At 39.3% G+C, this 22,098-nt stretch overlaps 1 protein-coding gene across 1 annotated transcript in view; it reads right to left on the bottom strand.

The window, feature by feature from the left end:
• LOC122787930 (serine/threonine-protein kinase N2-like) overlaps positions 1 to 22,098 on the bottom strand; it is a 122,978-nt gene that overhangs the window by 26,711 nt on the left and 74,169 nt on the right. Inside the window, exon 9 of the mRNA XM_044054856.1 lies at positions 3,233 to 3,357. Within this exon, the coding sequence (XP_043910791.1) occupies positions 3,233 to 3,357 (125 nt within the window). The remainder of the gene's footprint in view (positions 1 to 3,232; positions 3,358 to 22,098) is intronic.

Below are 22,098 nucleotides of genomic sequence, written 5' to 3'. Positions count from 1 at the left end.
TAACTGACTCAAAATCACATGTCTTAAAATTCTCTCTGGTGTCTTTCCATCTCTGTCTTGCAGCCCACCCCCCACCCCCCATGGACACACTCACATCCCTTGTAACTGTATTGTAAAAACAAACCCTTGCTGAACTAGCTTGTGAGTTAGTGCAACAGGTTAATATGTTAGTGCTACTTTTGTGAAATGTGCATGGTTTAAAGCCTTTCTCCTTCTTCCTTGCAACTGTATTTTTTTTTTCTTTTATAAAGTAGGTGATGTAATTCCTGGGGTCTATTGGTGGTGCAGAGGATTAACATTCTCTGTGAAAGGTGGGAAGATGCAGAGGTTGAATTTATTTTAGTGCCTTGAAGGCACTCTAACTAGCATCTGCGATGTCAAGTATTCCCACCTCTGACCCACATCTTCCTTTTTTGGATGTGCCTTTCAGGGAAAATATCCAGAGTATCACTGGTGTCCTCCCAATCCATGTAGTTGTAGTTCTCTCTGGTGTCTAGTGTTCCCTCAGCCCATGTTACATGTAAGTGCTGTTACAGGAAGTAGCAAAAGAGTAATTCCTAGTGTCTAATGTTTTCCCTCCCAGTCCCTGTTATGTTTGAGTTCTATTAAGGCACATAGCGAAAGAATAATCCTTGATATCTAGTGTTCCCCATTTCAGTCTCATATTATGTTTGTGTCATTAAGGCATTAAATGAAAAGTTTTCATTGGTGATCTCCCTGACCCATATAGCCCTTGTTCTCCTTGGTGGCTAGTGGTTCCCCTTAACCTACATAGTTAACGTTCTCCCTGGAGGCTAGTGGTTCCCCTTAACCTACATAGTTAATGTTCTCCCTGGAGGCTAGTGGTTACCCCTACTCATTGCTGTAGGCTTTACTCATTACAAAACCAACGTCTGAACACACCACTGGAAACAGGTTCTAGGATAGGAAGCACTACCACGCGTAGCACAGAAAGTAAAAACAGCCCCAATTTTATTAAAATTTGTTAAAAACAGAATCAGTTAAGCGCTTTCATCAATTACATTGACTACATCAGAACATCTTAACAACTTCTCCCGAAAGTTTATATGTGCTGTGCAATTAATTCTCCAATTAACAATTACTGGCAGAGTTACCTTCTTAAAGTGCACCAGTGCCATAACCTTTTTCCTTGTGAAATTTCACTCAACAGTCACCATTAAATATACAAAGAGCTTAATATATCATTATATGCCATAACATTGGTGGTCAATAATCTTTTCTCCATATCACCCTTTAGCTTCTAATATAGTCTTTACTGATATAGCATCATTTAAACCAGGGTGTGTGGTGGAATTCAAAAGTATTTGCCATTTAGACTCACTCTCATTCAATTTCTTAGTAATAATTTCCCCTCTAGGGTTACCCTTAATTTGTTCTATTATGGCAAATTTAAATTCTTTACAACCTTGGCTGTTAGATAAATGTCTATACAGCGCATTGGTCTCATCCTTTCTCCTTATACAATATGTATGTTCATATATCCTGTTTCTAACATCTATCTGTTTTCCCCACATAGTAACAGGGACATAGGGTACACTTAGCTAAATAAACCACATGTTGGGTACAATAATTACCATTTTGAAAATAGACCATGGTCTGGTTAATATTTTCTAACTGTTGCTATGTGGATGAGACCAATGTTGTAAAGAATTTAAATTTGCCATAATAGAACAAATTAAGGGTAACCCTAGAGGGGAAATTATTACTAAGAAATTGAATGAGAGTGAGTCTAAATGGCAAATACTTTTGAATTCCACCACACACCCTGGTTTAAATGATGCTATATCAGTAAAGACTATATTAGAAGCTAAAGGGTGATATGGAGAAAAGATTATTGACCACCAGTGTTATGGCATATAATGATATATTAAGCTCTTTGTATATTTAATGGTGACTGTTGAGTGAAATTTCACAAGGAAAAAGGTTATGGCACTGGTGCACTTTAAGAAGGTAACTCTGCCAGTAATTGTTAATTGGAGAATTAATTGCACAGCACATATAAACTTTCGGGAGAAGTTGTTAAGATGTTCTGATGTAGTCAATGTAATTGATGAAAGCGCTTAACTGATTCTGTTTTTAACAAATTTTAATAAAATTGGGGCTGTTTTTACTTTCTGTGCTACGCGTGGCAGTGCTTCCTATCCTAGAACCTGTTTCCAGTGGTGTGTTCAGACGTTGGTTTTGTGGTTGTTACTGCTGGAGTCACATTTTATTTCTGCAGGCTTTACTCATTAGTCTATGGATGTGTGGAAGTATGACAGCCACTCCAACGCACTCCCCATATAACACACACAGTCCCCTCCCCACCCGATTGCACCAACACGTACGTTCACACATTCACCCATACACACACATCTACCTAACCTATCTATTCACTAACCCTGCTACTATTACCTCCCAGGCAGATGCACATTCACACATGCACTCTCACATACAGCCCCTCACATGCACTCAGGCACACACCACCTAACACTGCCTGTCAGCTAAAGTCCCCAATGCTTTCCTCTTCCACAATGGATGAACATAGCATTTTGGAAGTGTGCTTGCTTTACTGCAAATAGCCAGGAGCAACCATGCTAATCAGTGTATGTATAAATTTCTAAATGTAGGTAGTTCTGAGGGGACAGTCCATGGCTAATCAGCATATGCCTCTACCCTGGACTGCCTTATTAGCATGTAGCACAACCGCACAGACAGCCCACTGTAGTGCTGCCCATCTTCATGTTGCACCAATGTGGAAGGGCTGTCTCTGAGTCAGAAGTGGTAACAGTGAAGTGTACACTTTGTGGTAAGTTTTCTGAATTCAGGCCATTGTCTGTGTTACAATACACATTTTTACATTATGGTACATACATAGTTGTATAATAAAACATTACAACTTGTACAACATAAAGTCTCTGTTACATTTACACACTGTGGCACGTACAGTATGTAATACATTACAAACTGCTCAACACAAAGTCTTTGTTACAGTACACATTTATACATTATGGTACATGGATGGTTCTATAGTAACTTATGAAAAGCATCTAAAAAAAATCCTGTTACAGTAAGCACTGATACATTGTAACATGCATTGTTCTGTAGAAAAACATTAAAAGTAAAAGCAGCTCAACATAAACTCATAGTGTCACACTCTTTATTCCAGACAGCAAGATGATGTTTTAATCTACTGTGTTACAACTGAATATGATCATTAAAAAATGCCTACCTTTGTGTATCACTTCTTGGAGAAAGCGCTGAGCTCATACAGGGCTCTGGGCTTTCACATTTACATTCAGTTTCTGGGTTCTGCTCATAAACAATGTCCATTTGGAGGCCAGAAGCATCCATAACCTGTTAAAAATGGCATGTAATTAAAAGACAGAATTAGCTTTTTTTTATATAGCATCTGCTACTTTAACAACTCTAGTAAAATCAGAGAGTGTGAGAATTTTAATAAGAATAATTGAAATTTTATTTCTGTGCTATGTGATGTCTTTTTAAAATCATTTTGTGTTACTGAGAAACACAGAATGCAAACTACAGTTATTATCCTGTAGTCTTGTTGCTGTTATAGTTGTGTCCACAGTTAGTTCCTAAGTGCTCCCTATAAAGGCCTACTGGATAGCACCATAAAGTTAAAACCTGTCAAGATATGTCATAAAAAGCTTCTCCTAGATACCTCATATAACTAGCGATTTTAGAGCAGAATCCAACAAGCACCTCTAGTCCACAGATCAGTGACTGAGAAAGAAAATAGATAAAACAAAATAGATCTCCTATAATCTTTCTCTGCTTTCTTATAGCATGCTCATACCACTGCTTTGTAATGGAACAGAGAGAGAGTGAGAGAGAGGGAAAACTAAACTGCCACAGTGCAAACGTCAGTATTTAATATATTTCTAAAACAATTACGGAGGCAACCAAGCCAGAATTGGCTGTGGACATCAATTGTCAAAGGTGCACTGGGATTCAGTGTTGTGGAAGCTGATGAAGCATTTAGAGACCCAGTTCTGATCCCAGGGTGCTTCACTCTGTTCTTATCAGAGAACACTAACACTGAACTACATTCTTTTTGTCTTTGACTAAGAAAAAAGAATCTCGTCTGTCTAGAGACAGTGAATGCATAGAGAAAGGTGAAGAAGTAAAACAGCAGGAGAAAGTCAGGAAGAATTGAGACAGAGAGAGAGAAAGCGCATGGCAAAAATAACTGTAGCTACATTTGATAAGAGGCAGCAGGCATGAAGATTGCTATGGGTTTATTGTTCCTAATAGTGACCTAGAGGTAGTAAGAGAATGCACCAGGTAAGCACTGGTTAATTTATATGCAAGGATCTTAAACCAGTGCCTGGATTTCAAGCTGTTGTAACATTATGTAGCAGCATACACTTGGCGAGGCTGGTATTATGAACCCCAGCAGCTGTGGGAATACTGGGATCAGGGAACTGAGCAAAAAAAAACAATGACTGACTGTATGATAGCTCTGGCAAACTAGGAATTTGATGACCAGCATGCAAAAAGTGGAAAAAAATAACCCACCAAATGTTTTTGCACAGGATAACTGAATGTATATCTAGTTACAGAGGTTTCTTGTTACAACTGGCAGTCGGTTGCTTTAAAGGTAACATGTCAGAAGTTATATGGCACTACTACAGGAGTTGTTTAGTACATGCATGTACTATCATTAATTTCAATGAGTGGAAGCATCCCTGTTGCTTAAACTGAGGGCAAACAATGTAGCCATAGTTCTGAATCTGTAAGTATTGTTAATCAGTATCCCTGTATTCTAAAATAAGAACATAACACTTAGAATAACACCACTTATTTTTGACAAGGAAACTATATAATGCTGTACTATGCTAAGTCTGTGGCAATAAAGTGCACAAGTGTTGTGTGATAACACCTGAAAATGGGTCTTCCCATGGGCTGTATATGTAATAGGCAATGGAGAGTAAACTGGAAAAAAGGATGGTGTGTGTGTAGGTGTGTCTTTCTCTTTTCCCTTTACTCTCTGCCTGCATGTATTAATATATGGATCAGCTACAAGAAATGAATTCCCAACCAACCAAATGCAGATACGTAAAAATGAAACAAATAATACAAATTACCATCACTGTGGTGGGTGCAAAACACAAGTAATATTTCATTTTTTATAAGGGGGGATAACCCCTATACCCCTGTCTGGGGGTATTTTGACCACTACACCCCCCTTACTTAAATGTATTAACTTTACTGTCACACAGCTGTGGAGCAAAGAGACACTCCCTGCAAGAGTTAAAACAGTTGAGATGAAAACTGCAGTCAGGCTGTAGTAATGAAAATTTGGTTGGGAAAGACAACTTCAGGAAAACAGCACAGGGAGATAACAGTTGACAAATAAGTTGGTCACATATGTCAATCACACATCAAACACACTTAATAATGAAGCTGTAACCAGGCAAAAAGGAAAATAGAGTCCAGACCCAATATGTACCAGATAAGGGAAAATGAGAAGACATTTTCAGGTAATGTCTACCTGGTTTATTTGAGTAGAGTGCACTGCTTTTGCTCTTTCAGAATGATTTCAGCATGGCACGTTTAAGACCCAAAGCTTGGAGGAGGGGAACAGTTCTACAAAGAAGATAACATTTATGATCCACAGTTTTACTCGTTGGTGTCACATTTCAGATGTTCTCTGTATTTAAGAATATGCCATGGTTCAACTTTATCATTTACAAGTTAGGTGTGAGGGCTGAACATTACAAAGAACTATTACTCCCAAGTAGTAGTCTAACAGATAGTAAATCAAATGCAGTAAACAAATGAGAACCCTGGGTCCAGGTAACTAAAGGGTCTACCAAGTATCCAGAATCAAAATGAAACAAACAAAAAAAACAGTAAAAAAACTATTTAGGTTACAGAAAATGCCACAAAGTTCTCTCTCCACCATATATAAACCATGATTTTAATACTTTTAATAAAGCAAATAAAACACCATCAAAAGGTAAGCGCTTTTATTTACCAATATGGTAAACTTCATCATTCAAATTTATAATTTCCTCCTTTCCTTTAAATATTAGCAGCTTAGCCATAATTGGCTTATTAACCACCCGTATTCTAATGACGTCATTGTAAACAATGTGTTCATTAAAAATGCATATTTATTTAAAAAATTTTACTTATTCAATAAATAATTTACCACAGTACAGTTGCCCACATATTCATAATTTTTTCCTTTCTAATGCTTTCAGTTTTAACAAAGGAGTTATGTAGCTACGCTCATTTAAACCTGGTCAACTGTCTGCCTGCAACTTTATCTGCCATATTAACTCTTTTTTTCTAATGAAACTGTCCATAAAGTCCTTTCATCTATTATTTCATTATCTATCACTGCATATTTAAAACAAAGTATCCATAATCCTAAGGTGTTAATCAGGTAATGAAATGCAGATCATTTTGGTGTAAAGTGATATGACCCTGAGCATGACCAAGCTGTCCTGGGTTAGGGAGCTGAAGGGGTTTATGAGGGATGGGTGGGAAATGAGCGGTCTTTGTTGGATCACAAATCCTGGAGGAAGAGAGAGTTTGTATATCCTGGGATTCCTGATTTCAGAACAGGCTGCTAAAGAAGGATTAATTGCATGGTTAGTGTGGGTGACATTCTCCATTGCATGTCTCTGCCAGAGTCACAACCCCTAACAAGATGAGGGAAAGGGGTGAAACTTAAACAAAAATCTGAACAGCCTGAGGATGACAGCCTGCCTTTGTTGGTAATATGAATGAAAACAGTAGAGAAGGATGAACAAATGGGTCATATTGGTGAGGAAAGAGGGATTACAAATCTGGACTGGAAGGCAAGACAAATGAAAAAGGAAATGCGGGTTGTGCAGACGACCAGGAAAGCATTACTGCTAGGCATTGACGTTTACTGCTTAAACTCACCATATTGAAATTTTGTATAGCTAAAATGGACCAAGGATAGTAATAAGGTAAGAATAACATGTACAAAACTCTTCAAGTTTGGAGCATTAAATCTACAAGCATCAAGACCAGTTAGCTTTTGCTTTTGCAAGTCATGTTTTGGCCTGTATTCTGTTTCGGTCATTGGGAAAGTGAAGCCTACAGTGAACAAAAATATAAACCTTTTTTTTTCAAACTGTGTTCCTGACAGGGAATTTTGCGAAGCCCTTTGTTTTAACAAACTTACAGTAGTTAACCCAATTAAATCTAAAGTACAATGCATTAGTTTTGACTCCTTTTAAGAGCTACAACCACTATTTTCTTTCAAGCAACGGGCCATCTTTATTATTTCAGATAGTAATATAAATACAAAATAAAGCCACTACTGAATATTGTGCAGAATTATCAAACTGCTTTTCAAAATCTCACAACCCAGCATTTCCAAACTGAAGACAAAAAATATCTTATCCATTGTACCCTCTGCTCCTGTGACCATACTCCCACAATTGTTGTGTAAAATACCAGCCTTCAAATGTGACAAGGACCATTACAACATTTTTTATGGACACATACCCCATTAACCTGTAAGAGAGTTAAAACTGATGTTTGTTCTCCAAATAATATACAGGCAGAAAATTGTTACTAAGAAATATATCATCTGAACATGTCAGGAAGAACAGCGTTTTCTTGGCACATCTCCAGACAGTGGAACAAACATTCTGTAATTCATTCCTTCATATATCCATTAAAATTAAAAATAACTCCAGTCAAGCATTTTAATATTTTAAGTTATAAACAAACAGGAAATTCAAATAATTGCTTTTATCAGTAACCTTTCATTAGTTTTACACTAAGTTAGCATATGATAAATGACTATATAAACAGAAACTAAAGAAGCTTCATATAAAAACATTTAAATTATTACTTGCTTCTGCTTCTTTGATCTCTATGAAGTTCTGCTGTGACTAGATCAGAATGAACTAGGAACTGAATAGTTTAAAACCCAAAACCTGGAGGAGGGGGACAGTACTTCACAGACTGATTTGTTGAGGGTGCACTGTTAGAGGACTGAGAAGCACTGCAGAATTATGTGGCTTGTGGGATCAGTGAGATGCAAGGGCTACATAGAATTACTGCAGAATTAAATGGCTATGGAAACAGTGAGATGTGAGGACTGCTTGACACTGCAGAATTACTTGCTGTGGGAACAATGTGATGGAAGGACTAAGCGGCACTACTGCAGAATTATGTGGTTTTACCCTCTTGTTTTTTTTCCAAGTCTTTTGGGTTTCTAATACCATGACGGGAATGGACCCCTTTCCTAATTCAAAGTATGATTAAAGCTCATGAAATTAGTATTGTTTCAATCTTTGATGTTAACTAGAAGTGCTCTTCACAGCACCCGGCATGTGCCCACTAATGACTCCTTCTGCAGTTCATATGGAGTTACATGTATCAGTATGACTGTAAATTCTTTTTTAGAAAACCCGTTGCTCCTACTACCATTGGAACTGTCTGGGTATCTTTTTTCCACATTGCCCTTGTTTCTGCCTGTGAATCCTGGCATTTTATGACTTTGTGTCTCGCTGTACATAAGACACTGTAGTCACTAGGTGTAGCAATTTCAATGATCAATGCTACTTTTGTCTTCTTTTCATGGACTACTATATCTGGTTCTCTTGCATCTATTTTTTGAACTGTTGGTAATGGATGATCCCATGCTATATAAACTTCATCATTTTTAATCATGCTTTGTGCTCATGTTTCCAGTGTTTTTCAGCTACTTCAATATTATAATGTTTGCACAATCCCCAGTGCAACAGTCTTTCCACATTATTATGCCTTTTGGTATACAGTCCTTCTGCCATTAGTACATCACAACCAGCAACAAGATGTTTGACTGTTTCTAATTTTGTTTTTCAAAACCTACATTTGTCTGTTTCTCCCACATGTTCACTGGACTTTGTAAACCAACATGCATGTAGTTCAATATCTTGGGCTGCCAATATTAATCTTTCGTCTTTTGGTTTAAATTCATCTCTCCTTAATCATTTCTGCATTCGATCCTGATCAACATGAGGTTGTTCCAAGAGTTTTCTATACTGGTAATTATATTTATGCATTTTCCACATTTCTTGCCTTCTCATCTGGTCCTTCACCTTATATTCTTTCTTTTGTTTTTTGTCACATTCAGTTGCTGCTGATTTTTATCTACTTCTGGTTTGATTTCCATTCCTGCTTGATGCCGATATGCTTCTGCTAAACTAAGCAGGGACATCATCTTAGACTTATTCTCCTCATGTTTCAATGCTTTCACTATGTTTGGGTCTTGTGAGGTCAGCAGATTTGTATGCAGTCCCACGGTTGTAGATCTATACATGTAATCAATTTCAAGGATTCCCATGCCTTCTTCAGAACAGGGAATATATAATCCTGGTATGCAATGATTTTTATAAATCATTTGATGAGCAGGACGCATAAGTTCATAGATTCATAGGTAGGTACTAGGCTATCTGCCCAAGGGCATTTATAAGCCTAGCCAGAATTTGTTGGCTTTCGCCTCCCTTTTTGACTAGATTCCTGAGCCTCTGTCCAGCAGGGCCATAGAAGTGATCCCAGGAGCAAATTTATGATTTCCCATCCACTCGTCAAGATTTCTCTTGAAGAGGGTCAGTGAGGGGCTCTGCCTAACATGGACTGGGATTCTATTCCAGAGCACGGGAAGCCTTTGGGATATGAATCTATCCCTCCAGCATGTCCTATTTATTGTTGTGTTAAGGTTTAAATCCTTGGAGCGTGTAGCTCTAGTGGATTTGGTTTTCTTGAGGTGGAGCATGTCGAACAATTCCGGGTTGGACATGGCCTTGTATGTCAGGCAGAGATCACCTCTGAGTAGGCGGTAAGCAACTGAGTAGAGCTGGAGTTTCTTTAGTCGAGCTGCATAGGGCAACTGTTTGAGGCCCACGATCCTCTTGGTGAGGTATTTTTGAGGTCTCTCCAGCTGTTGCAGGTGTCTGGTAAGGTACATCCCAAATGGGGCGTTGTACTCATTTATGGGCCTGATAAGTGATGAGTAGAGGGGCACAATGACCTCTCTTGATCTAGATGTGAACCCTTTTGTGATTAGGTGGGCTATATAGAAGGTCTTTCTATCCACTTTGGCAATGTGGTTGTCAAAGGAGAGGTTACTATCTACTTGGGTCCCAGATCCCTGATTACTTCTTCCGTAATTAGTGGATTTCCTCCTATATGGTAGTTTGTGGGCTCTTTGTTTTTCCCAAAGGGGATGACTATACATTTTTTTGCATTTAGCTTGAGGCCATGGTTCTGACACCAGGTATCAGTCTCTGTAAGGCCTTTCTGGAGGATGCTTGTGTCAGCTGGAGAGTCGATTATGGCTCCCAGTTTGCAGTCATCTGCAAACTTGGTCAGCCACAGTCCTCCTGTGTTTGCCTGTACTTCAGAGAAGTATATGCCGAACAAAAGTGGTCCCAGGACTGATCCCTGTGGGACGCCACTTGTGACTGGTTGAGAGTCAGACATGGCGCCCGCAACTCTGACCATGTAAGGTCTATCCCTGAGCCAGTTTGCAACCCATCTTGTGATGCATGGGTTGATTTTTAGGCTGGTAAGCTTATTTATGATACCTGAGTGGGGTATTGTGTCGAAGGCCTTAGCTAGGTCTAGGTAGGCTGTGTGGACTACCTTTCCCTCATCTAAGGCTTTGATAACTGATTCGATGAAATCAACTAGGTTTAAGAGGCAAGATCTGCCCTTAACAAAGCCGAATTGGGTGGGGTCCAATGTTTGGTGGTTCCCAATGTCTTTGTTAATGAGATCCATGATGATGTGCTCCATAGCCTTGCAGACCAGGCTGGTCAGGCTTATAGGGCAATAGTTCCCAAGATCCATTGTGGCGCCACCTTTGTGGAGTGGGATCACTGTTGCTGTACGCCATTCTTTGGGTACATAACCTGTGGTAAGGCTGAGTTGGAACAGTGAATTCATGTGAGGGTTTAATTCATTTTGGAGCTTGTGTAAGACGGGATACCATCTGGTCCCATTGATGCTGTGTTTTTTACCTTGGAGAGGGCTGCTTTCACCTGTGTGTCTGTGATGTCTGGGGGACTGCATTCTTCTGGGATAGACACAGGCCCTTTTGGGGGGGAAGGGGGGGAGTTTGCACTGAACCTGTTCGCCAGGACGTTGGCAATGTTTGTGGGTTCAGTGTATTTTGTGCCATTATGCACCAGCTCAGAGCAGATCTGACAGCTGCCACCCAGATTTTTGACGTAGCTAAACAATGCCTTGTGATTATCTTTAGAGTCTTTGGCGATTTTTCTTTCAAAGCTGGCCTTTGATGATTTTATGAGGGATCGAAGTTTCTTACTGGTAATGATCAAGGATGCCTTCCCTTTATGGGATTTTGCCCTGTCATGTAATAGCTTCCTCCTTCTGTTGTATAGTTTGTTTATGGCTGGGGTCCACCAGACTGGCCTCCTGTTCTTGGAGGAGTGAGTCTTTGTTTTACTTGGGATGGCACGATCCATGCATTCCTGTAGGTGCTTATAGAGTGCATTTGTAAAGGATTCTGCGGTTTGGGTACCATTTTCCATTAGCCCGGGGGCTTTAAAACTTTCCACCTCAGTCTTGAGAAGTGTGTAGTTTGCTTTTGAGATATTTTTCACAGTGGTTTCCTTTGCTGGGGGTGGGGTCGGGATGCGGATGTCCATTGTGATAAGTTTATGGTCTAATCTTACCAACGAGGGATTTACCTCTGGTTTGGAACATTGAGCCCCCATGTTGGTGATGACTAAGTCCAATATGTTGTCCCCTCTTGTGGGAGTGGTGACCATATTTGAGTTTATAAACTCCAGGAACCATTAGGCAAAAGAGTTGGGACTTGAGTAGTTTTCCCAGTCAATGTTTGGGTAGTTGAAATCCCCCAGTATCATTGTGTTTGGTGAGACCTTCATATTCTTCAGTGTTCTCAGGAATGCAGAGTGGGGTTCCTGAGACAAGGTGGGTGATCTGTAGCAGGCTATAAACTGAAAAGCAGTTTTGCCTACTGTTAGCATCCCTCTTGTTTTCCTTTCCAACCTATCCAACACCTTTTGGGGCCAGTCAGTAACTCCAAAACTGTATGTAAGGACAGGAAGAGCAAATTGGTTTATAGCTTGGACATTGTTCATAGATGCCGTCTCTGTTTTCAGTATTAATTTACGTCTTCTAAAATATTCTTTACTAAATTTTATTCACATTTGCTCATGTTTTATTGTTGATCCTTCATCAGTTCTCAAATATTTATACACTCTCTGTTGCTCAAGTTCTTTTATATCACATTCCTATCCCAGACTGATGTCTTCTTGGTGTTGCAGCTTTCCTGCTTTGAAGGTTGCTTTTGCACAATTTATCAAGACCAAATGACATTCTTATATCATCTGAAAAACTGTTGACTACTTGCAGTTGTGCTTTCAGTTCCTCATCCGAAGAACTATACAATTTTAAATCATCTACAAAATGAAGATAGGAAGTCTTTTCACTTTGTTGTTTTCTGGGAGCTAAATTGTAGCCATGACCTAATCTGTTAAGTAGACAACTTAATGGGCCAAGGGCAAGACAAAAGAGCAGTGGCAACAAAGAGTCACCCTGGAATATCCCCCTTTGAATTTTTATTCTTGGAATAATTTGTCTTTTATCATAGATTAACTGAAAACTGGTTTACCACTGTTTCATGTGATCAGTGTAGGGTGTATCTTATACATTTTTAAGCACTCTCTTATTCATGAATGTGAGTTACTGTCAAATGCTTTTTTATAGTCTATCCATGCCATACTTGGATTCTTCCCCTTTTTAAAGTTCTCCATTATGACTTTATTTAACAGCAAATGATCCTTTGTTCCATTTGACTTTCTTTTATTACCCTTTTGTTCTATTGCCATGATTGAGTTTTCTTCCAAATGAATATAAACTCTATCAGCATCAATACCAGTGTATAGTTTATACATCTTCGGAAGGCAAGTTATTGGTGTATAGTTTTTAGGGTATCTTGCAGGTTCAGTCTTAAGTAGGATTACTGTTTTTCCTGTTGTTAACCAGGCTGGTGTCTGTTTTGGGTGAGCATATAAATAGTTCTTACTCATGGCTAAATCTTCATGTAAAGATGTTAATACTTTTAGCCAGAAGTTAGGTACTGTATCTGGGCCAGGGGTTTTCCTATTGGGAGCTTTTCTTAACTTTGTTTCATTCTCTCTGGCCTTTACTTCATCCTATTTCATATCCTGTACATTTGAAGTTCTAATTCTTTCTTTTACTTCTGTCCACAGCTGTGATGGTAGGGTAAGTGTAACTACTGCAGCAGCATTAAATGGTGAGATGAAAGGACTGAATAGCACTGCAGAATTACATGCCTATGGAAGCAATGAGATGGGACAGCTGAGAGGAGCTGCAAAATTATGTGGCTATGGGAACAGTGAGATGGGAGGACTGAGTGGCACTGCAGAATCACATGGTTGTGGGAACAATGAAATGGGAGGACTGAGTAGCACTGAAAAATTTCGTGGCTGCGAGAACAGTGAGGTGGGAGTACTGAGTGATACTGCAGAATTACGTGGGTATGGGAATAGTGAGATGGGAGGATTGAGTGGCACTGCAGAATTATGTGCCTGTGGCTAAGTGAGATGAAGCATTAAAGTTCTTTTCTTTTCCCCCTTTCCAGTCTTTGGTCATGTCTGAGTGGTTATGGTGTTGAATTTTCCCCTTACAGGTTTGAATCCTTTTCCAAGATGGTCTATAAAAATACATTAACAAGTGCAATAGCAAAGACCTTACCGTTAATTCAGTAAATTCAACATAACTGTTACCATAAGTCAATATAAAATAAGTGGGCAAATTATAAAAAATTACCCTTGCTAAAGATTTAGGGATAGTGGCAAATGATAATTTTAACCGGTGATAATATTTAATAACTTTAACCAGTTTATACCTACAAAAATTAGGAAAATATGTTCTGTAGCTCATCTAAGTCTAAGGACACGTCGAGTCAATTTAGAGAGATAATTGTGCCACTTTATACCTCAATGACCCTACCCATTATTACACATAATACTGTGTTTCCTGATCTTCAAAGTTGCCACCTGAAAAAAAGGTATGATTTCATTCAAGAATCATCATAAGGCTGGAAAATGTATCTATTTAGAAAAGCTTCAGCAGCTGTCATAATTTGTTTCTTACAGGTTACTTAGTGGTTACCTCTGCCTGGTCTATAAGCAAGGACTGATCCTTTCTATTTAAAGGTCTGTGTCCGGAATATACTGCTTCAATGCTAATAGTAAAACAGGGAACACTAATATGGGAAATAAATGTCAGGGATGGGAGGGTGGCCTAATGGTTAAGGTGTTTGCCTTACAAACACAAGGTGCAGGGTTTGAGTCTCACAAAGGATAATTGGCTAGGCTTACAATGGCTTGCAAGGGCAGTTAGCTTAGTACTAACCTATGAACCTATAATAAAAAAGTAAACAAGAAGTGACAGCTACCTTAAACAGTACCTTTCAGGATTATGAAATAAGAATCTTCTTACAGTCACAAAAAAAACTATAATCAAGTTCATTCAAAAATATATTTTATAAGCCATACCACATAAAGGCAAGAATAATCTAACAGTCATCTACAATCTTTATCTAAAATCAAACAATGGGCAGGAGCCTGTCAGGATCTCTGGTGTTTTTATGAAAAGAGTAGACGTTAAAGTGTTAACTTACCCACTCTTTGGCTGAATATTTCAAAATATTTTGTGTTCTGGTTTTGTACTTTTATTTAGAAAAGTGTCATTGTTATTCCACTCTTTAAAGGAGGAAGCCATGTTGATGCATGTCTATCAGACCTACAAGAATAATATGCAAGGTTTTTGAAAAGATCATCCTGAAGTTGATAACTGTCAACTTGAATGGAAAAAAAAGAATTGTTCCAACATGACTTGACAGTGTGCTGTTCCTGTATAATGAAATTGCTTCAGTATTGTAGTTCAATTACATTACTAGATATGGGTCTTGCTGCTGATTTTTTTTCTAGCTTTCACTAAATATTTGGTGGCACTCTTCATTCTGTTACCATAAGTCAGATGAGGTTTAGCAATATCAATACTTCTTTAATTAACTGGGTATGAAAGTGGCTAAATGTTCATTTAGAGTAAAGAAAATAAATAAAAAATGATAATAGCCTATCCATATCTAGGAATATTTCTTGTCTTGTACCAAAAGGCTCAGAATTAGTTCCTTATCTGTTTAATTTGTTTATGTTAACTATGCCTGTATCCAGTCCAATTGTCCATAGTAAATTGGCAGGGATAAAAAAGTAACAGTAAAAGTTTTAAATATAGAGGATCATTATACTCTTTAAAATGAGATCTAGTGTTGTCTGTTTTTGTGCGTACAAACATATGGGTTTTTAGATCTGACAGGATCTGGCCTTGGCACCGACTTTGAAGCTTAATGGATCCAGACTCCTGACTCTTTCCCTACCCATAATTCCTTAGGCTGTACCTTAGATGCTTAGATCTCATCTGCCACTCAAACATTTTGGATGTCCATAGAGCTCTCTTCAAAACAGCAGGCTATCTTTTAAATATGGCTACTGCTCCTCTACTACTTGAGCTAAGTTAATGTTTCTGAAAGTTTTGACAGCGTTGATAGTTTTTGATAGGCTTTGTTGGTTGGTTAGTTAGTTAATCAGTTAGTAGCTAGTTTGTTATATTTAAATTTTAGGTCTTAGGTCTCTGTTATAGTCTTCTGTTTTATTCTTAAAAAAAAGAGTTAGTGTAATAGTTATAGCTAAAGTAAAGTTAGAATTAGTAAGTTCTTGTTTCTAGGCAGTCAAAATGTCAGAATCCATCAGATTTTAAGGTCCCGCAAAACCAGAAGGGCAAACTCTTTTTAAAGGGGGGGTCCTTCCCACATGGACAAAAGCTACCCCTTCACCTTCCTCATCTTCTAAATGAGAGAAAAATAAGCTGAAGGGCCAAGAGAAATATAAAGAGAAAAAAGATAAAAGCAAAAAGGAAAGGCGCAAGTCTTCAACTAAATCATCAAAGAAAAGGTCTCCAGAGCTGATAGATTCAGTTGGCCCCATCCCCAAAGTGCCCAGAAGGTCAGATTTGACACCCACTCAGGCTTGATCACCTTCTCCTCACACCAGTTACTCTCTAGAACTGGTGACTTCCAGAATCCAGTCATCAGTATTACAAGAAAGACAGTATTCTCGACCATCATCAGTAGCACCATCCACTCGATCATCAAGAAGCCTCATAGAACACGACATTGACAGGATGATGAGGAAATTCTTGTGAACACAGATACAGTTGGGGTTAAACCAGCATCATCCCCTGGGAAGTTACCGAGAGTTGGCCAACTTACTCATCCCTTACAAGAATCTGTACAAATCCAACCTTCAGGTTCAGTATTAATGGAACCAACTGGAAACGTAGCACCATTGTTGGCACCGTTGTTGCTTGCATCTTCAGTGCTGACTGTCTTCTACTCTCTCTTGGCTTCAATGTCTTTGGATCGAGATGACACTCAGAGCTGAGTTTTTTGGGGGGAGGAGTCAACACTGAAATTCTCAGAAACATCTCTCCCTGTCGGGGCTTTGACCCTGGACAGCTCAGCCTTGTGGCCAGGGCTCATTTTGCCAATGTTTCCTTCTCTTCTTCAGAAAGGAGGGAGTCATCAGTTTTGGTGGCAGCTTTAGCTTTTGAGATGGGGCTCATTGATGTCGAGGTTTCCCTCTCTTCTTCAGAATGGAAGGCATCATCAGGTCTGGTGGTAGCCTCAGCCTCTGAGGCTTTTGAAAGGGTTTTGGCAAGTACCAAAGACAAGGTAGCTTCAACCAGTTTGGTTCCACCCAAACCCCATTTGCAGTCTGTTTCTTAGCCTCTTTATCCTGTCAGTCAGGGACAGCTGGAGTCAATGATTTCTGAGAAAATTTGCTTCATTAGCTCCCCATCCAATTCTGACCCTTCTACTGCGCCCCCTGAAGGGAAGGTGTCCCCCAGAAAACTGACATGCAAGCGGAGGCACCTAGACTCTTCAACAGAGTCTTTCACTGAAGAAAATGACTTAGAGAAAGGAGAGGGTTCCCCTAGCTCTCTTTTTGAAAATGTTACATTTGGTGACATTCTAGAATTAATGAAACAGAGATTGGTTTGACATCTCAAGACTTTTCACCCAATGAGTCAGTATTCTTGGAGGCCTTTGGTTCCAGAACAACATCTTTCTGGGTGGTACCTCCTGTTAACCCACTTATTGACATCAAGGATCAATGAGAGCAGAAGGATCCTGATGTGGTGCAGCATCCCTAAGAAAGCTGACTGAATGTTATCTGCACCAGACAGAGGCACTGAAGTAAGGGTCTACCTCTGGATGTTATGATGGTGGCAGCAGGTTTCCACCCAAAAGTCTTCCTCTAATGTGGCCATGCGTCTGCTCTTTAATGCATCAGATGGTATGGCCAGAGCAGCAGACACTGGCATTCCCATGCAACACCATGCCTGGATGTGACTTTGTGACTTTGCAGAAGGCTTTAAGTCATCCTTTATTAATGCCCTTTATGATGGTTCTACCTTGTTTGGACTAAAAGTTAAGGATACACTCACCAAGAGCCAACAAGATTGTATGACACTCTCTGCAGTGGGAGTACACTTCTCCACCCCTCAAAGAACATTGTCTAGGAATCAGATATTGGGGGTAGAAGTTGTGATTCAACACATAACAGCATACTTTCAATGACTCCTAAGGTGACAGACCTCCCCATGACAGAGGGGAGGTAATTTTAATGGATGACACCCAAGAGGCAGAGGTGGATCACACAGTCAAGGCTTTCATGGTCCATTCTGAAAGAAGGTCTTTTAATGCTCCTGAACATTTGTCCAACTGCTGCACTCTGGAGGCAGTCAGGGAGCATCTCTCTTTGCAGCCTCAAACCTGACACATGATAACATCAGATTCATGGGTGCTAAGAATAATATTCAGAAGCTATTTGATTCCTTTTTCCCTCCCACCACAGGAAAAGCAGAAAGTCCCGATGTTTCATCCAGTCAGTGGGACTTAGCAGCCCTAGAAATTTCAAAGCTGCTAGAAAAAACGAGTAATCCAGCCAGTGCCCCATGACCAGTTACAATCCAGATTCTATTCCAGGTTCACCTAAACCAGTTTGTAAGACAGACAAAATTCTGGATGGTCACAGTTCAGTCCATTTTGCCTCTTCTGAGGAAGGACAATTGGATGTGCTCTACAGATCTCCAGAACACCTACTATCAAATCAAAATAGCAAAACATTCCTGGAGATTTCTCTGTTTCTAGCTGGGAGCCAGTCATTTCCAATTCAGAGCACTGCTATTCAGTCTCACCTCAGCTCCCAGGGTGTTCACCAAGATCACAACAGTAGTAGGTGCATACTTGTGCCGACTGGGGATCCAAGTCTTCTAATATCTGAATGATTAGCTCCTCACTGCCTCCACGGAGCATCTCCTACTTACACACTTGGATCAAGTACTCCAGCTGCTTTTGAATTTAGGAATTTCCATAAACCTGCCAAAATGTCAACTGACTCCACCAACTCAGAGTACAGAATTCATAGAATGCCACCTAAACACCAAATTTCAAATAGTCAGCATTCCTCCAGCTAGGGTCCAGTCACTCTGTCTAACAGCTCTTCAAGTTCTACACCACTCAACACCACCAGTGAGATCAGCTCTATGTTTCTTAGTCTCATGATGTCATCAATTTTAATGATTCCATTAGCAAGATATTTCATGAGTGTTCTGCAATCGACCTTAGCAGTACAGTGGTCTCAATCCACAAACTCTCTCCATTCAAAAATTCGGATTATGCAGGCCTGCAAAAAAAGCACATAGCTTGGTTGATAACATCCCCATCTGTGACCAAGTGCCGCCCTTTCCAGGTAAATCTGTCAGTCACAACAATGACCATGGGTGCATCCTTTCTTGGGTGGGTGGGGTATTTTGAAACAAAGATCATCTAAGGTTCATGGTTGACAATAGAGACTAACCTTCATATCACTGTCTTGGTGCTGAGAGCAGTCCTCCTAGCATTGCAGGAATTTCAGGACCTCCTCCACAAGGGTGTGATTTCCACACAGATGGAAAACATGACTATGGTATGGTACATCAACAAACAGACAGGACTTCCATCTTGTCAAGAAGCCATGAGGGTTTGGCAAAGGGTGATGTCTTCACAGCACTTTCTGATAGCAATAAAGATCCAGGTGTCCTTCAATGTACTCGTGGACAAATTAAATAGGGCAGTGTTGATGCCTTACAACTGGGCCCTCAATCCTACAGTGACACAAAAATTTTTAGTCACTGGGGCCAACCTTGCTGCAATCTCTTTGCCTCCTATCTTAACAACAAATGTAGCAGGTACTTTGCCCTGATCCATCCACAGGGACAGTCAGTGATGCTTTGGTCCACAATTGGCAGCTGGGTCTCCTGTATGCTTTTCATACAGAAAGCAAAGCAGTGCAAGGCCAGGGGGATCCTCATTGCTCTCTTTTGGCCCCAAAAGACATGGTTCACATACTTAAGGCCCCTTTTTTAGCACATCCTCCATGGATGTAGGATCATTATCCAGATCAATTACCTCAACCATCTGGACTGCCTTCTCCAGATATGAGGTCCATGAAATTAACTGCATTGTTCCTCCAATTATAACCATAGCCAGAAATGCCAGGAGTTTCCCCAAAGTAGTCAGTATCCATCCCTTTTCAGCATCAGTTCCTTCCAGACTTGAATTTTTCTATGATCTCTTTGACAAAGGCTCCAGTTTTGCAACCATTAAGGTACAATTGGCTGCAATTTCCAATTATCATATTGGACGCCATGACATGTTGATAGCATTTCTAAAAATCTCAAAAGCCTTCCTCAAAGGTACCTTTCTACTGAGATGCTCCATTGGAGACCCAGCACCTCCATGGGACATCACCATTATGTAACAAGCTCTAAACCAGGCTTCTTTTGAACCCACTTTCACTACAGACTTAATTTCTTGCATGCACAACAATTTTCTTGGTTGCAGTAACATCAGCCAGATGAATCTCATAATTACAAATCCTCTCATATAAGACCCCTTGCCTAGTGTTCCATAAAGATAGAGTTTCCCTTAGAACTAACATGTCCTTTATTCCTAAGGTGGCATCTGAAACTAATTTAAAACAATCAATAGATATTCCTATCTTCTTTCAAAGGTACTCAAAGTAGAATACCTAGTACATATGTTAGAAGTTCATAGACAACTTAGATTCTATATTCAGAAGAAAAAAGATTTCAGACAGAATGATCACTTGCTCATTTCCTTTTCCAAACCAAAGTTGGAAAAGGCAGTTTCCAAAGTAACCTTATTCAGATGGCTGTCAGATTGTATTTCCTTTGAATGTCATAAGTAGTATTTACCATTACCAGATAAACCAAAAGCACATTCAAACAGAGCACTTTCTACTTCTACAGACTTTAACAGACGATTTGCCATTGATGACATTTATTATTTTTATTTGCAGTGTGCTGCAGCCACATGGACAATGGTATATACATTCATCATTTGGTTCCACCATACTTGGGAATGTCCTTCCTTGAGGTCACCCGATTTGACAGTTTGGGATTCTGTCCCATATGTTTGAACGGACAAAAATAGACAACACTGGATGCGAATGTTATATACTTACCATAACTTTAGATCCGTGTTGTATGATTTACATCTACTTCAACTCCCCCCCTTCCAAATCGTCACCTATGGCTTCAAGATGGTTGTGTGGGTGTTGCTCCCTGTCTGTGCACAGTCACACAAAACTATAATTGCCTTCCACAACAACCTAAGATCACCAAGTTTTAGACTTATTTCAGGGAAATATTCTTTTTTTTTCTAAGTAGTTTTTTCTCTTATATTTCAGATTGGGGGGGTTGCAAACTACATTTGAGCATCTGAGGTATAGCCTGGTGGATTATGGGTAGGGGAGGAGTAAGAGCTCTAGATCTGATAAGCTTCAAAGTCAGTGCTGTGGTCAGATCCCTTCGGAACTGATAACTCATAGGTTTGAAGCAGACGAAAATCAGACGACCTGGATCTAATATTATGGTAAGTGCATAACTTTCATTTAGATAAGCTTGCCTTGTGGACATTTGCAAATAATCTTAGATTTAATTAATTAGTGGGGTGCACTACATTATTAATGGGGCTTACCCATATGGTTTGGCTGGTGAAATTAGTCAACCAGCTAATAACTTCAAGAACCTGGGAATAATAATTTTCAGAGATTTGTCTTTTAGTGTCCATACCTACAACAGCTTTAGGCAAGCTATGTTTTTGATATGATATGAACATTGCTTCTTCTAATGCTGCATGTGGCATTGTCACATTTATAACTTGTTCTTTTATATCCTGTTATTGAATATGGGTGTGCTTTTCCATATACTCTGTTCAAAAGATAAATAAACTAGAAATGATCTAACATATATTTATTAGAAAGCTGGCCTCAGTGCAGTACTAAACAGACTCCACAAAGCTTGATATATTGATTTCATATTCCATCTATTACAGGCCAAAAATAGGGGGTCTATACAAGCCCTTAAGATATAATGATATTATAGTATGTTGCCCCAAAACTAGTATCTTACCTCATGATCTAAATACAAGGAATAAATGGTTATTAGTATAAAATTGATATGACACATTCTGATCAAAAAAATAAATAATTTTTGGTGTGGGTAGCTAAAGCCTGAAATAAGCTACTAAATGAAGTGAGAGAAGTTTTGATGTTGGCATTCTTTAAAATTAAGTTAGGTCTTTTGTATGTGTAGATCTAAGACAGAACACTTGGATGTATAACACACAAATTCCTGAAGGCATTATTAAGGCAGTGAGTTGGTAATTTGAACCTTTGTAGATGATTAGCTAGAGAAGTTGTTGAGGGCAGCCTGAAGACCTGGTTACATTTTCAGTGGGACACACGCATCAAGGTTATTTCAAGAATAGGAAGAGAGACAAAATCAAAGTAACTGGTTATTCCAATTACAAATTAATACAAACCACTCATGATCTATGTTGGGGGATTAATACTGAGTATAAGCTCAACATACCAACAGAAACAC

Source organism: Protopterus annectens, chromosome 13.part0 (assembly GCF_019279795.1).
Source record: "Protopterus annectens isolate FY-2018-M chromosome 13.part0, PAN1.0, whole genome shotgun sequence".
Classification (NCBI taxonomy): domain Eukaryota; kingdom Metazoa; phylum Chordata; order Ceratodontiformes; family Protopteridae; genus Protopterus; species Protopterus annectens.
The sequence above is the reverse complement of the archived record's forward strand: the minus strand, read 5'-3'. Positions and strand labels throughout refer to the sequence as shown.